Genomic DNA, 20,047 nt, shown 5'->3' with positions numbered 1-20,047 from the left:
AGGCAGAAGAATCGCTTGAACCCAGGAGGCGGAGGTTGCAGTGAGCCAAGATCTTGCCACTGCACTCCAGCCTGGGCGACAGAGCAAGACTCTGTCTCCCCCCCCAAAAAAAAAAAAGAATGGCTAAGAAAGTAAATTTTGTTATGTAGATTTGGATTTTATCACAATTAAAATCAAAACAAAACAAAATCAATTGCCCATTAATGAATGTTCTAGTTATACAAAATTCTTACCGCTTTAGATGTACTATAAGGAAATGAAGACTGTTAAAATTTGATGCTGGCAATTGTCTTAGAAGGTCTTTGATTTTTAGAAGAATTCGGTTTATTTCTATACACATATTTGGCCATTTTTTGTCTTCAAGACTATCCTTTTTTGCCTCTTGCTCTTCATTTACATGTTGGATCTCTTTTGCAAGGTCTATAAATTCCTTGTACAATCGAAATAAAATAAATGGTTCTGGGAGCTAAAGAAATAAAATTACATTGGGGTGAGTACTCTTTTTTTCTGTTAATAATCAACTATTACTAACAGTTTCAGAACGATTTAGGATGTCCCTTTACATTAAGAAGATTTAAAGTCAATCCACATTTAGTAATGTAAATGTTTGCTACAGATGTGGTCTATAAAGTAAACCTAGAATCATCATCATAAATTGTATCTGTATTAAAAATGACTTAACTGATAATCAGTAAAACTAAACCTAAAGCTGCATGATGGAATTTTACAAGTCTGATATATATCCTATACCAATTACATTCATGACTCCCCCAAAGTTAGTATGATCTTCAACTGTTTTATTGAAATAAAACCCAGGATAATGCATAAAATAAGTCAAATTAATTAAAAAGGCAAATAAACTGAATTTTCTTGATATGAGAGAAACAGCAAGAAAACATTGTCAACATTTTATTTATCTAATTTTTTAACACACCTTGAATTGTCATAAATAGGTCAAAAGAAAAAGTACCTTCTCAAGCTAACAAAGGGCATGCCATTATGATCTGCCTGGTGTCATACCGAATTTCAATGTTTCCACTTGCTCTGTGATGAAACACAGGGTACCTCTAACTACTACCTGATGTTCTATTTTATCAGTGGTGAGGTAGGTGCCCCTTTCTCTGGTTTCCTCTGCTGGTCCTAGAGAGGGGCAGCCTTGAAATCAATTTCTACCCACACTACTCTGGGATCTGAAGGAAGTCACTTAACACCTCTTGGAGCTGCAGATTTCCTACACAGTAAATGAGTAGCATTAAGGCTACTCTCTAACATTGTTTTAAGAATGGAACATGCTTTCTCACAAGAAAGTCTCCATCACATAGTATTCCTGAGACAGAATGAGAGCTGATAGTATTGGACCCTATTCATTTCCTCTCCTTGCCTGGCTAGAAGAGATAAAGGACGATTCATTACGAGATTTATAGTCATTCAACGCTACTTGGCCTCCATTTTTCAGCTAAGAGTCCTATAAAATGTGATTAAAGATACGCCAGTAGTTTCCTGGGCTAACATGGTAGATTCAACAATTATACCCAATTTCTTTCCCCGCAATCCCACTAAAATACAGTAAGCCCACAGGAGTGCGAGAATAGGAGAGGAGACGAAAGCATGACTTCATAAGCTGAAGAGTTGAAGAGCAAATGAACAAGTACTGACTTAGCAGCTCTGAGAAAGCTGAAATCTCAAACTGTGAACCAACATGACTGACAGAATCCTAAGGAGACTCAGGGACTGTCAGCATTAGGTCTTCTGAAACTGCTGGAGCGTGGGCTATCTGAGATGGCTAAGATCTGTAGATCCCTGTTGCCACTTGACTCTTCTGAGCAGCCTCTTCCCGAGAAGTCTCAAGATTTCTTCTCCAGGCAGTATAAAACAAAGAGTCTCTGGATGGGCAATATCAAACACAAAGGACAGATGGGCAACTATCTGAAAATGGGGATTTAGTGGCTACACATGCCGTTCTAAACATAGAGATCCTGAGACCTTCTTAGCCTGCTTGGCTCTTACAGGACTGGCACCACACTCTAGGCAAGAAAAGACTCTTCTCTGGGGTATCAGACTCCCCCATGAACAGAAACCTATAGCGATAGAGGCATCAAGTGTTTCCCAAACAGTCCACCTACATCACCCTACAATAAAGCTCAAAGTCTTCAAAGACTTCATGTGTTCAGGAGCTTCGAAAGAGATTCAATTTTCAACTCTTTCATTTTAAGCAGACAACCACGGAGACAGAAATCAAAATGAGTAGGAAAAAAAAAGTAAAGGTCTAGGACTGTGCTGTTAACATGGTGGCCACAAGGCACATACGGCTACTGAGCACTGGAAATGTGGCTGTTCTAAACTGAAATGTACTTTAAATGAACAAAACATAGCAGATTTTAAAGACTCAGTAACAAAAAAAGGTAAAATGATTTCATTAATAATTTAAAAATACTGATTAAATGTTCAAATGGTATTTTCAGTTTAAGTAAAATATTAAACTAATTTCACCTGTTTATGTGGCTACTAGAAAATTTAATATTGTAATATGTGGCTCACATTATATTTCTATTGGGCAAGGCTAGAGAATAAGCCAAGAAAAGAATCCTTTAAAAAAAAAAAGGATTAAACTATAAAAAAAAAAAAAACTATAAATATCCTCAGATACTGCAGTCATTAAAAAAGGAAGAAAGTTGCAAAAAGAACAAAAACCACAGTTTTGGAAAATTGAAACATGATACCAGGAATGAAATAGTTCACAGCAAGGAAGAAAGATAAAGCTGAGGAAATCTCTTAGAAAGTGTTGTAAGAAAACAAAAAAAGAAATGAATGATAGAGAAAAGATAAGGGAACTTGAGAACCTGTCCAGGTTGTCAAGTATCCAAATAAGAGTTCCAGATGGAAAGCAAAGAGAAAATAGAGGGGAAGAAATGAGCAGCAAAATGATAAGTTCCAAAAACTAAAGGACTAACCAGGATTGGCAGTGCTCATGGAGTGCCCTGAATAGTGGATAAAATATACCCACATCGAAACACATACTTATACAATTTTAGGATAAAGGGAAAAAAAGAAGATTCTACAAGCTTTCAGAGACAAAATCATAGGCCACATACAAGGAGTTAGAAATGAGAAGGATTTTAGGTGAAGACAACAAAAAAACACCTTTGAATTTCTGAAGAAAAATAATTTTCAGCCTAGAATATTACAACCTTCCACACTATCAACACCATGATATTTCCATTCAAGAGAGTAGAATATAAAGACATTCATGGATAAATAAGGTTTTAAATATTTACTGCTATTCTACCTTGCTCAAGTATGGGCATGACCAAAACAGGAGAATAAAACAAAAACAAAAACAACAAAAAAAGGGAAGACATGACAGGCATTTCCTCAAAAATGAGGAGAAGGTGGAAGAGATATCCCAGGATGGCAGCTAGTTACCATATTTTTAAAAATCCAGTACAAAATTATAGCTAGATAAGGAGGAGTAAGTTCTGGTGTTTTATACCACTGTAAGATGACTGTAGTTAACAATAATATATTACATACTTTCAAATAACTAAAAGGAGGGTGTTGAATGTTCCTCAAATGGAGAAATGATAAATGTTTGAGATGACGGCTGGGCTAATTACCCTGAGCTGATCACTATGCATCACATATACCAAAACATCACTGTGTACTCTATAAATGTGTACAATTATTACATGTCAATTTAAAAAAATTTTTTTTAAAGGATCCAGCTGGGAGCAACAGAACTGCAGAGATTGATATGTTGAGGACTATCATCGCTATTTTCTCTGACATTATCTCTTCATTTTCACCCGAGGACAGAGTATCAGCTAAGCTTGGCTCAGATCTTTTTTTGTACTTGTCTCATGACAATGTGCTGATTAAGTTTTTGCAATCCCTCCATGAGCTGCTGCTTGATGCTACTAAAGCCATTTATTTCGTCCCACCGAGTAGGTCTTTGGACCTACTCCTGCAAACTACAGGTTTAACAGTGAGAAAAAAAAAAGAGAGAGCAGCCTACTCCCTGACCATATTCCCACTAGAATGTGCAGTACCCAGCTTACAGGACAGTCCTTTCAGATGGTCCAAATGTAGTAAATTACGTGTTCCCAGGACACATTCATGATCTTGACCACTACCCTATCACAATGGCTATTTTAAAATATCAACGAAGGCAAGGCCAGCCTACGATCCAGACACTGTTTTATTTACTTCATATAACTGTGTGGATACTGGGATTGCCTTACACAGTTAGATTTATGCTTTCAAGTCAATTTTCCAAAGGTTAACAATACATTGTTTAGGAATAAATAACACGTATTAAAACTATTAAGAAAAGAGAGAGAGTTATGATTATTAAAGACCTCTTTGGTGGAGTTAGGCGGATGTAACTTGGAAGAGGAACGTGGGGGTTTTTTATAAGGTACAGTAATATTCTATTTTCTTAAGGTGGGTGATGGGAGATGAGTTTGTTTTTATTTTTCTTTAAACTGTACATATATTTAATATACTCTTTGACCCTAATAATCAGCAAGACACCCATACCGTCTATGCCAATGAAAAAACATGTGTAGCAAATGTTATCAGCAAAATACAAATCAGATTTTTGCTGTTTTTAATTTAATGGTGGGTTTCAAGGGTAAAAATTTTACCTGCCGAAGGTATAATTTCAAGACGTCACAGATATCATGTGAACTAAATTCTGAAATGTCAACCAAGTGCATTCCATTTTCCAAAGCTTGACACAGTTTTTCAGTCTTTATTTTGTTTCCACACACACGATAAATTCCCTTCAATAGAAAAGAAAAAAATTTTGCAAAATTCTTTAGTGTAAATAGCTAAATCTACATATATTTGATTTTCAATCTTTTCATTCTATTTCAAATTTTATTAGTATTTTAGAAAAAACTATTCAAGGCCAAATGAGGTAACATTTTCTGTAGAAATCTGAAAAAATTTAGTTATTAAAGATTGTGCATTGGCCAGGTGCCTGGGAGGCGGAGGCGGGAATATCACTTGAGCCTAGAGTTCAAGACCACCAGCCTGGGCAACATAAGGAGACCCCATCTCTACAGACATTTTTTTAAAAAATTAGCCAGGCGTGGTGGCACGTGCCTGTGGTCCCAGTTACTCAGTAGGCTGAAGTGGGAGGGTTGCTTGAGTCTGGGAGGTCAAGACTGCAGTGAGCAGTGATTATGCCACTGTACTCCAGCCTGGGCAACAGAGTGAGACCCTGTCTCAGAAACAAAACAAAACAAAACAAAACCCCTGAACATTATTTTCCTTTAAAGTCTCCTCTTCATTAGAATAGGTTACACAGGCATTTATGCTTTTTAAAATTTTAAGAGTTATAATGTACCTGTAGACACAAAGCTCTATTTTCAATCTCTGAGGCACATATTTTGAGTATAAAAGGGATACCATCTGGTTCCTTTTTTGCAACTTGTGTGAATTCTGCTCCAAATAATTGTATTTTTCCTGGAAGTTTCTGATGACCGCAAATAATGACTAAATTTTCCAAACACTTTCGATGACAAACAAGGAGACACTACAAGAAAATGATAGTTTGAAACTGGTTAACCTTAAAACTCACAACTGGGTAAACTGCAGGTAGAGGGTAACACAACAAAAGTGAGTTTAAGCGGTATTACTTGTGGTATTTGAAAGATTTAACAACAAAACAAAACATAAAATTATAGAAGGCATACTGCAGAACAATTAAACATATATTTGCAAAAGATCCTAAAAAGTAAAATTAATAACAAAAGAGTAGAAAACAAAAAGCATAAAAGGGCCAACACAATTCCACAAAGATCTTACCTCTTCACATTCAACACCTTGGAACACTACAATGCCTTCACAATCCCTACATTTCGTGGGGGATCTCAATTTGCGAAACTTGTGTGTGAGAGCTGCCTTTGACATCAATGTTTTCTTAAATGTTCCAAGGGAATTGGGTCCTTGCGAGAGAAATAGTTTATAAAAATTGTAAAATGATAGAAAAATTATACCATGTGATACCATATTTTGAATAATCTTTAAACCCTGTAATCGTTCATATATTATAAAAAGCTTTGAATCTGTAATATCAAAATAGCTGCTTAGCATCCAATTTATAGGTCCAATTTATAGATCTCTTAAAAGGCACTTTTATCAAGCATTTTAGCTATGAGTAAAAGTCGTCACCAAGTCATTGCTATGAATAATAACACGGCATAATGTTTTCAGAATCAGCGTATTTACACTATTATTAACATGTTCTTTCATAGAGCTGGGAAGGGTGTCATAGGAGGCATTAGAAAAAGTCCCCATAAACAAAGAAAAATAGCTGTGTGAGGTTAGTGTGTGAGCATTATCTGCATTACAGATAAAGCTTTCTTAATTTACTATAAAATTATAGTTAATATCAGCTAGTTACATATTAATACTATACTGGAGGTCACATACTCCATTAATTTAGGAAATGATGCCAAACCAGGTATCTGTAGGCATTAAACGTACAAAACGAATTTATATGCCTCTAATTCAAGTTGTTAAGGTAACTGATTTAACTTTATCCTTCAAAATCCACAACTTCCTTATCCTCAAGAAGTACACTTACTTAGTTTTCTTGCTTGGTTTCTTGCATTGTTTCTTTTGAAGGAGCTTTTTAGAATTTTTTATGCACCCCAACCCTTTTAACACTAAGTCATAGTATTAGGTTTATGAAAACACATGATATCTAGCCTGTAATTTTAGCACCATGCCAATACATTTTACATCAGTAGTTTTGCTGCCTATTCTAATATTTGTGTTTGTAACATTTAATTAATACATTATCAACTTGTACTTCTACATAATTGTTGGGATATATTTAAGTCATGGTGAATTTTTTTTGTTTAATACACAAGAAAGTATTGATTCTTTAAAATTATACTATTTTTCTAATATCATGCAGTGCTACTGATTCAGCTGGTTTAGTGGGACTTAATTCAGGTAAATACAATACCAGTTTCTGAAGGGGAAGATGGCTCTCTTTCATCTAGATCATCCGCAGAGGACATAGTTCCACTGGACGGTGTTCGTGGAAGTTTTCGATGAAAGTCTCCTAAAAGAAAATTGTGGATACAATTACCTGACCATTCATTGTAGGATCTTTGAAATAGGAAATGAAAACACTTTTGAATTAACAAAAGTCATACTATTTTATTAGCTTCAATGTAAAAATTTGCTTCCATTCTCATTCTCTGGGTAACAGGGAATTCTGATACTCATTCCTGGAAATGAAAAGATATTTAACCAAATCTGACTTTCCTGAACAAATTTAAAACTGAGGCTCATGTAGTCCAATAACACTTTACTGCCAACTTCCGATGGTAAGTATTAGATATGGTAAACTTCACAAGTATAGCTGATATTTTCCATTCATGTCTAATACCTAATATATGACAGAGTAGCTGGCACAACAGTAAAATTGTCGTTAAATGTTTGCTGAATTAAGTTATAAATGTATACAATTAAACCAAAAGCTTTCTAAAAGATACAAAAATCTTTGAATACAACAACCCAACAGTAACATCACATTTATGTTACTGGCAAGACGGCAGACTGGGAACCAGGAACAATAGCCCAGTGATACTGGCAGGGAGCTGAGACCACAGTATACACGCTATGTCAGCAAATGACACTGCATATGTATCAAAGCATGTTTGGAAGCAGCTCAACTGGTAATGAGGTTTATTTACTCCCTCTCCACAGGCCTACATCTAAGTGGAAGAATTCACCTTAATGCAAGGCCTTAACAGTTTCAAATTCAGAGTTAGAAAAGCCTTTACAAATGATTTTAAAGAACATCCTCTTCACCAAAGGATTCTTCTCCACAATATGCTTAAAGGTAGCTATCTAGTTTTCACTTTGAATGTGCCCCCAATGACTGACAAATCACAAAGTTGTATTGCTCCATTTTATAACTATTCTAAATGTAAAATGCATTTCTTACATTACTGAACAGAAAACTGCCTCCCTATAAATCCCAGGCTTGGTCATATTTTTCCCAAACGGAGAAAACAAGTACTCTAACTTTAATCCCTTTTCACTTCCAGTATTTGAGGACAGCTGACAGGTCTCCAATTTTCCTTTTTCCCAGGCAAGGCATTCCCAGGTTTTCACCCATTTATCAGGTGATGTGGTTTCTAAAATTTTGTCTTTACCACATGAAGTTTTATGGGATCCTAAATAATATGGGGCTTGCTCTAGATTGGGTCATAATTTCTGGAGCTACCTAGAACCAGTTTGTTGTTACAAAGCTAATTACAAATATTCAGTTCAATATTAGGCTCACATTTCCAGAATGTTCCTTGAACAGTGCTACTTTTAAAGAAGGCAGCAAAGTGGCAGGTGATAATCATCCTACAAACACAGTGCTGCGTGAAAATATTTTTCTAACTTTAAATATAAGAGATTTATCTAAATCAGTAAAACTTCTGCAATATGTAAGAGAAGAAAAAGGCCTTGGAATCTGAGATGGCTTAAATCCTATAATCTATCTATTAAGATCCTAGAAGAAAGAAACGTTGCCAGAAAGAATGGGCCTGGAGCAGTCTTTGGTAGAGGTGTAAAGGAAGAATGTTGGATGTAAGAATCTCATGAGTTCAACTGCTACCTTCTTCTACTGCTAGCTGTATAACCTAGGCAAATCGCCCTCTTAGAAGCCACTAATGGAGAATTCAAAATGCTTACTCTGTTTCTCTCTGGGGACCATGAGATAATCTGTATCAAAGTATCTTAAAGCACATTTGTAAAAAATTAACAAGAATAAGTAGTTGCAGGCATAGAAATAGCAAAATGACATTGTTTATTATAGCAATTAAGTACCAAACAATCCAAAAGATGACAGTTATAGTCACAGAATATATAGCAGTGAAAATAAAGATGACTACCTACATTCACATAGATCTTAAAAAAAAATACATGAAGTCACAATAGTGTAATTCAATTTGTATAACATTCAGAAGAGAGCAAAACTTCACCAGATAGAAGTACTAGAAACATTTAAAATAGCTAGGGAATATTTTTAAAACATTTCAGGATAATGGTTTATTCTGGTGGGAGACACGGCAATGTTACCACAGAGGTGTGTACAGGGGCTTCTAATATACTGATAACCATCTATTTCTTAGGCTGGGTGGCGAATATATGAGGGGTTTTTAAAAACTATTTTTTAAATTGTACACTTTCCTCTCTATTATGTATGAAAGTTCACTATAAAAGCAAGGTAGTCAAAAAATACCCAAAAAAGGACTGATCTTTCAATGAGTTTCATTGCTAGACTTAAATATTGATGTACCTGGACTTATAGATTCTGAATCCAGAGATCTAGATTCGCTGCTCCCTCCAGTACTCTCAGAGTCACTAAACATCCCAAATGTCCACGATCTTATAAAGGAAGGACCTTTAATAAAAAGAACAAAGTCAAAACTTGGCTACAGGTGGATTTCATAAGGTAAAATACTGACATTCTATCAAGTGAGACAATTCAAATTTCTTTAACAATAACCAATTATCAACTTCAAGAAAGGAACCATGGTAACAACTGTGAATAAGATCTCACAAATTTACAATCTAAGGCCTGATTTTTAAATTCCAGAGCAAAAATTAATTTAACAATCACATTCGAACAATCTGACCTTTTATAAATTAGCACTCTTTTTAGTGTGGAAAACTACCTGTTATATCTGCACTGTTAGAGCATCTGTCCTCTTCAATTTTATTAGAACTGTCAGGAAGGCGTACAACATCCTCTAAAGAGTTGGCAGGTCCAAATCCAGAAGTTTGGGAACTATTTAAATGCTTATTTACATTTCTGAAACAACAACGACAAAAAACAAAACTCAACACTCCAGAGAATAACTGATAATCAGTCTATTTCATTCTGTGTTTAGAAAAATCTATTAATTTAACAATCACAGATGAATTAAACTAAATATGAAAAACAAATAATACTACATGGTTCAGCTTCTTATAGGAGATGCAAATACTTTTTAATTATTTGTGCTTATTACAGTGGAAACATGGGAAGGAACAGCAGAAGTATAGTTAATAATTCATGGCATGGTTTAACTTTTCTAGCATGACCTCTGTGGAAAACATAGGTTAAATTCTGTGGACATTCAAAACATGTACAGCCATCATATGATGTCCCCAAATGATTTTTAATTCTTAAATAAAAGAAGTCTGTGTCAAAATGCAAAGGCTTACTGTTAGTGAATTATATCTGTTCCTTAAATATATCTACTTCGATAACATAAAATAATATTTAAAGAACTCAGAAAATTTTTAATTTAATTTTGTCAGTTAGAAAAGACACCTCCTTGTACTAGACAGAAACTTTAACAATTGTTTTATATTTTGAAATAATTTTGTCTGTACATTAATTCTCACCCATCAACTTTGTCTTCTTCAGTTGAATTTGTGGCCTTGACAAATTCACTGTACTCTTGGCCTGGGTCATAGAGTTTGGCACTATCACAGAGAGACTGTAAACTGTCTGCAAGGGAAGCAGCCTGCAGATGCTGCATGTTGAAGAGGTTAACTGTTACCTATGGACACAGAGACAAAAGGCAGAGTAACTCATGAGACACAGAATGTTATAAAACATACATTTATTTCAATGACTGCATCAATAAAAATGCCATACAGTGAAGCATACAACACTGAATATCACTCTGAGCATACTATGATGCCTGATTTTGCATAATGTCTAGATTAGGGAGAAAAGTAGTTTGAATCTAATATCTATGAGTAATCATTTCCAGCAAAACTGGCTTTTAGCTGAAAAGTTCAAAAGTGACTTCAAAAACCCCATGCCCCAACTGGTTCACAATTTTAGGAGATGGATGTGTTTCTGAGGATCCTCATCTCTGTATCCTGATGGTCTGATCACAACTGCCTAAACTCTTCAGAGGAAAACATGGGGAAAACACTTCCAATCAAAGAACTATTATTTAGACTGTTTTCACTTTTTCAATCCTATAAAAACAGAAGTGCTGAACTACAGTACTCCGTTCTTATAATTAGATATTACCTTGAATCTATTCAAAATACATTATTCCATTGAGTTTCACAAATGCCTAAATATATTATCACTTCTACTAACAACAATAACAATAGCAGCAGCTGACAAGTATGTACAATATGCCTGACCCATTCTCAGAGTCTTACATGAATAAACTAATTTGATGTTCACAAAAACCTAGGCTTTGGGTATATTACAGCAAACCGATGAGATACTGACTCTCATGGACCTTTACATTCTCCTGAGGGTGGTATGCGAGAGAAGTAACAAATTATGTAAATAAAATACTTTCTGGTACTGAAAAATGCTATGAATACTATATAAGAATGTCAAATTATGCAGTATGACCAGGTATGTGTTTGTGGAAGGGTATTTCCAACATGGTAAATTAAGGAAGGCCTCTCTGAGGAGGTAACATTTGAATTGCAGGCCGATGTAAGAAAAGCTTCATGGAGATCTATCCAAAGAAAAGGAGGAGGTAGTGCAAATGTGAATGGGAAAGAGCTTGTCATGCTCAAGAAACAGATGAAAGGTCAATATGGTTGAAGTATATGGAAAGAGCTCTGGTTGAAGATAAAGCTAAAAAAAGTAGTCATCTAAACAATGGCAAGGTGTCTGAATTTAAGTGCAACAGGAAGCTGGTGGAGCATTTTACACAAAGCTATAACATGATCTGATTTATTCTTTAAAATGACACTCTGGCTTCTTTGTGGGGAAGGTATTTAAGGGAAACAATCTGAATAAATGCTAAATTTCAATTAGCTTAATGTTATTTCAAAGACTGCCACGTTTCTTCTTCATCTCTCTTGACATACCAGATGATAGGATAATTAGTCTTTAAGTCCTTTTCAATGTAGACAGGCATTTCCCTAAGGATACTTGACTCTGCATAAATAGTATTTGAAAAGTATAGATAACAGAATAAGTAGCTTATTTGTGCCCTAACTCCTTCAAGAAACAAAGAAAATTCAAACTGCATAAGGTGCAGTTTAATTCTAGCAACTGGCTATATTAGAGCATTCTCCAGCTAAAGGCAAACTGCTTACTCTCTTGATCCTAAAGGTAACCTGCATACTAGGAGACCTTCATTAACTGCATTGAAAAAGTTAACGTGCAAATGAATCACCTTGGGGATCTTGTCCAAATGTAGATTATGATTCTAAGGATCTGTGTTGAAACCCAAGATTCTGCATTCCTCATAGGCTCTCAAAGTAATGGCAATATGACCAAGGACCGCATCTTGAGAAGGCTTTCTAAACTTTAGTTTTCTCATCAGTAAAATGGGTATAAAAACTTGATAGGATTTTTGTGAGAATTAAATGAATTAATGTAGACCAAGAGCTTAATACACTGGCAGGTACATAGTCAATCTTAGCTATCATTAGCTATTGTTTGAGGTAGAGGGAATTTAAAAAGGTAAAAGATTGGCCTAAATGACTTCTAAGGTAATTTCAAATCCTGGATTTTATAATTCTGTTAAATCCTTTCATGATTCTTTAACTAAATATTAATTAATCAAAATTTGGAAAATAATGAGATACAATTTTAAAAACTCAAAAACATTTTAAGGAAGTTTTCTGGTTCAGATGCAGTAAGCTAACTCCCCCCAGTCTCCCACTGAATTCACCTAAAAATCTGAACAGAATGCACAAATCAAGACTCTGAAAAGTAAATGAAAAAAACTACAATTCGAGGTATGACCAGTCCAGCAATAGGTCTACTCCTGCCCTGTTTTCCAGCCCATGCTCAGCTCCTACCCAATTCTCCAAGTCCCAAAGTACAAACTGAGTGTAGACAAAAGGAGCACCAAGAGAGGTTCTTTCTGGTCCAAGGAACAAAAGCGGGGAGGGGTGACGGGAGATGTAACTAAACAGTAGAAGAAAATTCCCTGGTTTCTTTTGTATATTTGTTTTCTCTTCTGCCTTAGACCCTAAGCAAGTCCAAATCCCTAAGACACAATCCTGTGGGAGCAGCAATGATGACAGTAGCAGCTGAAGAGATGCCAAAACTCTGATGGAAATCCTCCTTTATGACCAGGTGTACTGTGTCTAGAGAGGGGTCTGAAATTTCTGTTACTTTTCTCTCTTTATCCTCCCCACACTTGGCCGGGGAGAACAGCAGAATAGGCAGACCTAAGTTTCCCAGCCAGAAGATTGGGAAGGGAGTCACACAGAAGCTGGAAAATGAACCTAACTGTATCAAATAGTTGCTAAAATTGAAAAAAAATTAATGTTCAATATAGGTTATAAACAGGACCCAGAGTCAATAAAGTAGTAGTGAAAATATCTAGGATATGATTCAAAATTGCTTGTCATACAAAGAACCAGGAAAATCTAAACAACTCTCAAGACGAAAGACAATAAAAAGATACCAAGACTGACATGGCTCAGATTTGGGATGATCAGATGAAAACTCCAGAACAACTATTACAAAGGTTTTAAAAAAGTAGAGCAAACAATCTTGAAACATGGAAAAACAGAAGCCTCAGCAAAGAAATGTAAGATGTAAAGAAACAAAAGGAAAATTTATTGCTGAAAAATAAAGTATCCAGAACAAAAAATTTACTGGACGAACTGTATGGGAGAATGGGGATAACAAAGGAAAAGAGCCTGTGAACTTGAAGACAGATCAACAGAACAGTATAAACAACCAAGAGGAAAAAGCTTTGGGGAAAAATTAAAGGACTTCCAGAACTGCGGAAGATTAACAAAAGCTCTAATGTTTGAGTCACTGGGTGTCAGAGAACGAGGAAAAAGAATACTACCAAAAAAAAAAAAAAAAAAACCAGATCGAAGAAACAATAGTTGAAAACTTCTCAAATTTTGCAAGAGACAAACTTGTAGATTCAAGAAGTTCAATCAATCCAAAAAAGGAAAAAACAGCAAAAACCAGGTCTAGATACGTCTTAAACAGATAAAAACCAAAGACAAAAAATAATAATAATAATAATCCCACAAAAACAGCCAAAGAAAAACACATGCCACAATTGGGGAAATGATAATTAAAATGATTACTGGTATCTCATGAGAAACTATGGATGCCATAAGGCAGTGGAACAATATTTTTAAAGCAGTGAAAGAACTGGTTTCTGTATTTAGAATTCTATAACCAGTGAAAATGTCCTTCAGAGATGAAGATGAAATAAAGACATTCTCATATGAAACACAACCAAGTGAATCCATTACCAGCAGACCTGCTACAAAATAAGTGGTAAAGGAAGTTCTTTAGACAAAATGTTACCAGAGGAAAGATGGAACCACTAGAATGCAAGAAGAATGAATAGAAATAGTAAATAACAGACTACTTTTTCCTTCTTAACCTCTTTATAATATGTATGACTTTTAAAAGCAAAAATTGTGAGAGTCTGGTGAGGTTTTCAATGTATATGGATGTAATTTACATATATCAAATACAACCCAGATTAGGTAAAGGAACTTCTATGGTGGTGATGCTTCTGCATTCTACTTAGAACTAATTCTAAGTAGACTTAAAAAAAGTGTATGTATAAACACAGATAAGTGTGCAACCATTTTTTTTAAATTGGCTATTTATAGAATAATCTATTTTAGGCTGAACTGTCCTAGCACATGTTTTAAATGGATCTAGCATTTTCATATAACTCTGGAAACCACATTAAATATTCAGCTTCTTCAACAGTGTTTCACAGTTCATTACTACTTTTTCAGGTAACTAGTAATCTTAGAACTTCTATTTCTGTTCCATGAAAGAGATAATTTTTGTTTTTTACCAGAATGCTTATTTTGTATCTTAATGACACAATATCCATTTTCATATATGACAGAGTTCATATATGTACTACTACATCTGTACATTCTTAGTCACGTCAGGCTGCTACAACAAAAGTACCATAGACCGAGTGACTTAAACAACAAAGATTTATTTCTCACAGTTGTGGAGATTGAGAGATCAAGACCAAGGCACTATCAGATTCAGCGTCTGGTGTGGGCCTCAATTCCTGGTGCATAGACTGCTCTTTTCTCTCTGTGTCCTCACATGATAGAAGGGAAAGGGTCACGAGGGCTCCACCTAGTCACCTCCCAAAGGCCCCACCCTCCAAATATCATCACATTATCACACTGGGGATTAGGATCTCAACATGCTAATTTTGCAGGGGGTGATAAACAGTCCATAGCAACTCAGTTCAAGTAAGTTGCACTGATTGTGGGATTCTAATGAGAATTTACAATGTTAAATGATCTCAAAAACTATTATGTTTTGATACATGCTGCTTAACTGGTTGACTCCATATGACATAAACAAACACAGTTTTTCATTGGTCAACTGACGAAGTTTTACATTTAGCTCCACTGAGAGTAACTGTAGACAAAAGTAAAAAGTAGTAATGGAAGTCTACGTGCAACCATTGTGGTTATTAAGGCAATGCAAGTTTCTAAATGATAATTAGAGGGAGATTTTTTCAGGTTATATAAATAGATAAAAATTGAATTTCCTAACTGGAAGCTGGCCAGGAATGGTTTGTAACAGCCATATTCTCTTGAAAAAGACACTGTAGTCATTAGAACAAGAGAAGTGAAGGGAGAGAGTTCTACCAAACAAAATCTCAGTTTTGGTTCATTTGTTAAACTTTTTTCTCATTTTATAAGGACAAAGGCGAAAAAAATCATTCTGGTAATTGGACCCATGGGCCAGGCAACCCAATATTCAATTGACAGTGAATCCAAGACCACTGCAAGCAATATTCAATTTATGACACTGGTGCCGGGGAGGTGTTATGAGCATCCACACTATTTTTCCTTTACAATGTTTTCCTCAGAAAACACTTAGAAGTTAGGAATATAACCTGAGCTACTATAACTTCTTAATAACACAGATGTGTGCAACCAATTTTTTTTAACAAGGTATATGAAGATACATAATAAAAAAACCCAGTAGACAAATTAAAATATATGTCTAGAAAAATATCAATTCATCCAAAAGAAGGCAGCAAAAGGAAAATAGATTAAGGAAAATATCATAAGGCATAAATGAAAAAGAAATAAAATGATAAAATTAAATCTGAACATATATTTACCTTAAATATAAATGGTTTAAACACTCCACTTATAAGATAGTGCCAAAATAGATTAAAAAAAAAATCAAGACAGAAGTATATGCTCTCTATATGCTATATGAGAAACTCACTTTAAATATCATAAAATTAAAAGAATGATAAAAGATACGCTACATTCAAAATAATCAAAAGAAAACTGGAATAAAATATCAATATTAAATAAAGTAGAATAAAAAGTAAGGGAATTTATCCTATAAAAAGACACATTTCTAAGGATAAAAGGATCAATATACCAAGATCATATAATAATTGTTACTGTGTAAGGAATGGAGCTTCAAAATACATAAAACAAAAACTGATAGAACTAAAAATACACCATATGTTGGAGACTTCAAAACTCCTTTCTCAGTAATTGATAAAAGTAGCAAAAGGTAAATCATCAAGAATACAGAAGAAATAAATTACATCTTAAAACAACAGGAACCAATTGATACTTACAAAGCACTCCAGTCAACAACAGAACACACATGCTTTTCAAATGTGCACATGGAAAATTCATCACTGATCTTTTCAAAGAAACAGCTTTTAGTTTCGATTTTTCCCTACTTTTCTTTTTTATTTTATTGATTTAAGAGAAATGTAATAATAACAAGTATTTCTCCTACCATAATAGAATTAAACTAAAAATCAGTATCAGGAAGATATCCAGAAAATCCTCAAATACTTGGAAATTAAACAACAGACTTCTACATTATCCACAGATCAAAGACGAAGTCTCAAGGGAAATTAGAAAATATTTTGAACTGAATATAAATGAAAATACAAATTTCAAAATTTGTGAGATATACATAAGCAATGCTTGGAGAGGAAAATTTAAAGAACTAAATGTATCAGAAAAGCACAGGAAGGTCTCAATAAACAACATAAGCTTCTGCTTTCAGAAACTTTTTTTTAAAAGGCAAAATAAACCCAAAGAAAGTAGAAATAAAGAATAAAATGCAGAATCAGTAAAATTGAGAAAAAGAAAAATTGATGAAACTAAATGCTATTTCTTTTTTAAAAGGATAATAAGACTTATAAACCTCTTGCCAGATTGACCAAAGAGAGAGAAAGAGAAAAAAGATGCAAATTACCAGTATCGGGAATGAAAGAGAGGTTATTACTACAGCCCACTGAGACATTAAAAGGTAAGAGAATACTACAAGACACATTATGCACATAAATTCAACAACCTAGATAAAAAGGACCAATTCCATGAAAGCCACAAGCTACCAAAAATCACCTAAGAAGAAATAATTAACTTGAATAGGTCTATATCAAAATACACTGAATACGTAGTAAAAAAAAAAAACTTCCAAAAGAGAAAATCCCAAGCCTAGACACTTTCACCAGAGGAATGTTATCAAACTTTTAAAGAAGAAATAACACAAATTTGACACAATCTTTTCCAGAAAACAAAATAGGAGGGAGCACTTCCCAATTCATTTTATGAAGCCAAAATCACCCTTACACTTTCAAAATCAGACAAAAACAGTTTTTTTAGACATATCAATCTTTCTCTAACAGAGAGAAAAAGAAAAAAATAGTCAACAAAGTAGCAAATTGAATCCAGCAATATATAAAAGAAAACAATTCCTCATGACCAAGAGGGGCTTATTCCAGGGATGCAAAGCTAGGTCCACACTCAAATATTAACATAATCCACCATATTTACAGGCTAAAGACAAAACTACATGTATCAAATAATGCAGAAAAACATTTGATAAAATCTAACCTTTATTCATGATAAAACTCTCAGCAAACTAGAAAAAAGAAATTTCTTAACCAGATTAAAGGCATCTTCAAAGAACCTACAGCTATCACCATATTTTATGGTGAAAGACAGTGCTTTTCCCCTAAGATGGACAATTAGGCCAGGATGTCTTCTCTCACTACCCCTATTTAACAGTGTACTAGAAGCCTTAGTTAGGGCAATAAGAAAAAGAAATAAAAGGAATACAGATTGGAAAGGAAGATATAAAACTGTCCCTATTTGCAGGTAACATAATTTTCTATGTAGAAAATCCCGAAGAATCTACAAAAAGCTCCTAGAACAAGTAAGTGAGTTTAGCAAGGCTGCAAAATACAAGACCAACACACAAAATATCAAGTATATTTCTAAATGTTAACAATTAAAACAGCCAGGCACGGTGGCTCACACCTGTCATCCCAGCACTCTGGCGGGCCAAGGTGGGTGGATTCCTTGAGCCCAGGAATTCGACACCAGGTTGGGCAAACATGGCAAAACCCAGTCTCTACAAAAATACAAAGATTAGCTGGGCATGGTGGCATGCACGTGTAGTCTTAGCTACCTGGGAGGCTGAGGATTACTTGAGCCCAGGAGGGTGAGGCTGCAGTAAGCTATGATCACGCCACTGTACTCCAGCCTGAGTGACAGAGTAAAACCTTGTCTCAAAACACAAAAACAAACAAAAAAGCCCCCAAACCAATTAACAATGGAAATTTTAAATAAAGGAAATCTATACATATGCACTTATGTGTACATACAGACCATTCACAATAGCCCCCCCAAATAAACACATACATACACAGGATTAAATCTAACACAACTTATTAAAGGTATGTTGAAAACTACAAAATGCTGATTTTTTTTTTTTTTTAATCAAAGACCTAAGTAGTTGGAGAGGCATAGTATGTTCATGTGTTGGCAACTTTATATTGCTAAGATGCTACATATACAGTCAATGCTCCCCAGTCTGATCTAAAACTTAATACCAAATCCAACCAAAATGTTGGCAAGAGTTTTTGGAGATAATGGACAAGCTGATTCTAACATTTTTAACGCAGGTCAAAGAACCTAAAATACTCAAACAATTCTATAAAAGAATAAAGCTGGAAGACCCACACTATGCACCTGATTTTAAGACTTGCTGTAAAGCAAAAATAATCAAGACACTGGGGCTTTACAAAAAGGACAGCAAGAACTAAACACCGCATGTTCTCAATTATAGGTGGGAATTGAACAATGAGATCACTTGGACACAGGGCGGGGAACATCACACACCAGGGCCTGTCAGGTGATTGGGCGCTGGAGCAGGGATAGCATTAGGAGAAATACCTAATGTAAATGATGAGTTGATGGGTGCAGCAAACCAACATGGCATATGTATACCTATGTATCAAACCTGCGCATTGTGCACATGTACCCCAGAACTTAAAGTATTAAAAAAAAAAGACAGCAAGTACTTCAGTGCAACAAAACAGAAAATATAGAAGTAGACACCTACAAATATGGCCAACTGATTTTTACCAAGATGCAGAGGCAATTTAATGAAAATGGCATAGTGTTTTCAACAAATGGTATCAAAACAAGTGGACATCTGCATTTACCATGTTTTTTATTTTCTCTATTTTATGCAGTTTTGACATCTTAAAAAGCATGCTGGCCAGTGAGAGACTGACTCTCCCTGGGCTAGCTAATTCCTAGAGATAGCCAAGGGCTCAGGTAGGATCACAGCTTTCATGTGCAAAGCAACAAGTCTCCAGTCTATAAATCCAGCCACCTCCTTTTCTAACTCTCACACACAACGCCAATTATTTTATCTGTCCTAAATCACCCCGGGGTCAGGTACAACACAACTAGAAACCATCCCTATGATCCAAAGTCCACGGAAATCCACACTAGCCAAACTGTTGAGGAACAGTTTACCTTGCCTTTCCTGAGGAAACCCCAACAAAAACTCTACTCAGCTTCTTTTCATCCCTGCTTATGCTTGCCAAACCCAGTATTTCCCTTGTGGCCCTGCGTGGACTGATGTGTCCCCTTCTCTTGGGAAATTTAAGTCCTAAGTTTTTCTTTCAACAGCACTGACCTCTCTGTGTCACTCTGATAAAGTAAAATCCTATGGGTATAATTTTAATATAACATCCATATGCTAAAAATGAACAACCTGTACCTTAAATCTTACACA

The 20,047-nt window shown here is 35.0% G+C and overlaps 1 protein-coding gene across 14 annotated transcripts in view; it reads right to left on the bottom strand.

Annotated features, from left to right (window-relative positions):
• The window catches only part of ARHGAP29 (Rho GTPase activating protein 29), a 75,559-nt gene that overhangs the window by 6,907 nt on the left and 48,605 nt on the right, over nucleotides 1–20,047 (bottom strand). For all 14 annotated transcript variants that reach the window (XM_074001253.1, XM_074001260.1, XM_045366970.3 and 11 more), the window contains 8 exons: nucleotides 10,411–10,568; nucleotides 9,696–9,832; nucleotides 9,317–9,421; nucleotides 6,980–7,078; nucleotides 5,812–5,951; nucleotides 5,351–5,539; nucleotides 4,644–4,781; nucleotides 234–466 (listed from right to left, as the gene is read on the bottom strand). In XM_074001253.1, the coding sequence (XP_073857354.1) occupies nucleotides 234–466; nucleotides 4,644–4,781; nucleotides 5,351–5,539; nucleotides 5,812–5,951; nucleotides 6,980–7,078; nucleotides 9,317–9,421; nucleotides 9,696–9,832; nucleotides 10,411–10,568 (1,199 nt within the window). The remainder of the gene's footprint in view (nucleotides 1–233; nucleotides 467–4,643; nucleotides 4,782–5,350; nucleotides 5,540–5,811; nucleotides 5,952–6,979; nucleotides 7,079–9,316; nucleotides 9,422–9,695; nucleotides 9,833–10,410; nucleotides 10,569–20,047) is intronic.

Source organism: Macaca fascicularis, chromosome 1 (genome assembly GCF_037993035.2).
Source record: "Macaca fascicularis isolate 582-1 chromosome 1, T2T-MFA8v1.1".
Classification (NCBI taxonomy): domain Eukaryota; kingdom Metazoa; phylum Chordata; class Mammalia; order Primates; family Cercopithecidae; genus Macaca; species Macaca fascicularis.
The sequence above is the reverse complement of the archived record's forward strand: the minus strand, read 5'-3'. Positions and strand labels throughout refer to the sequence as shown.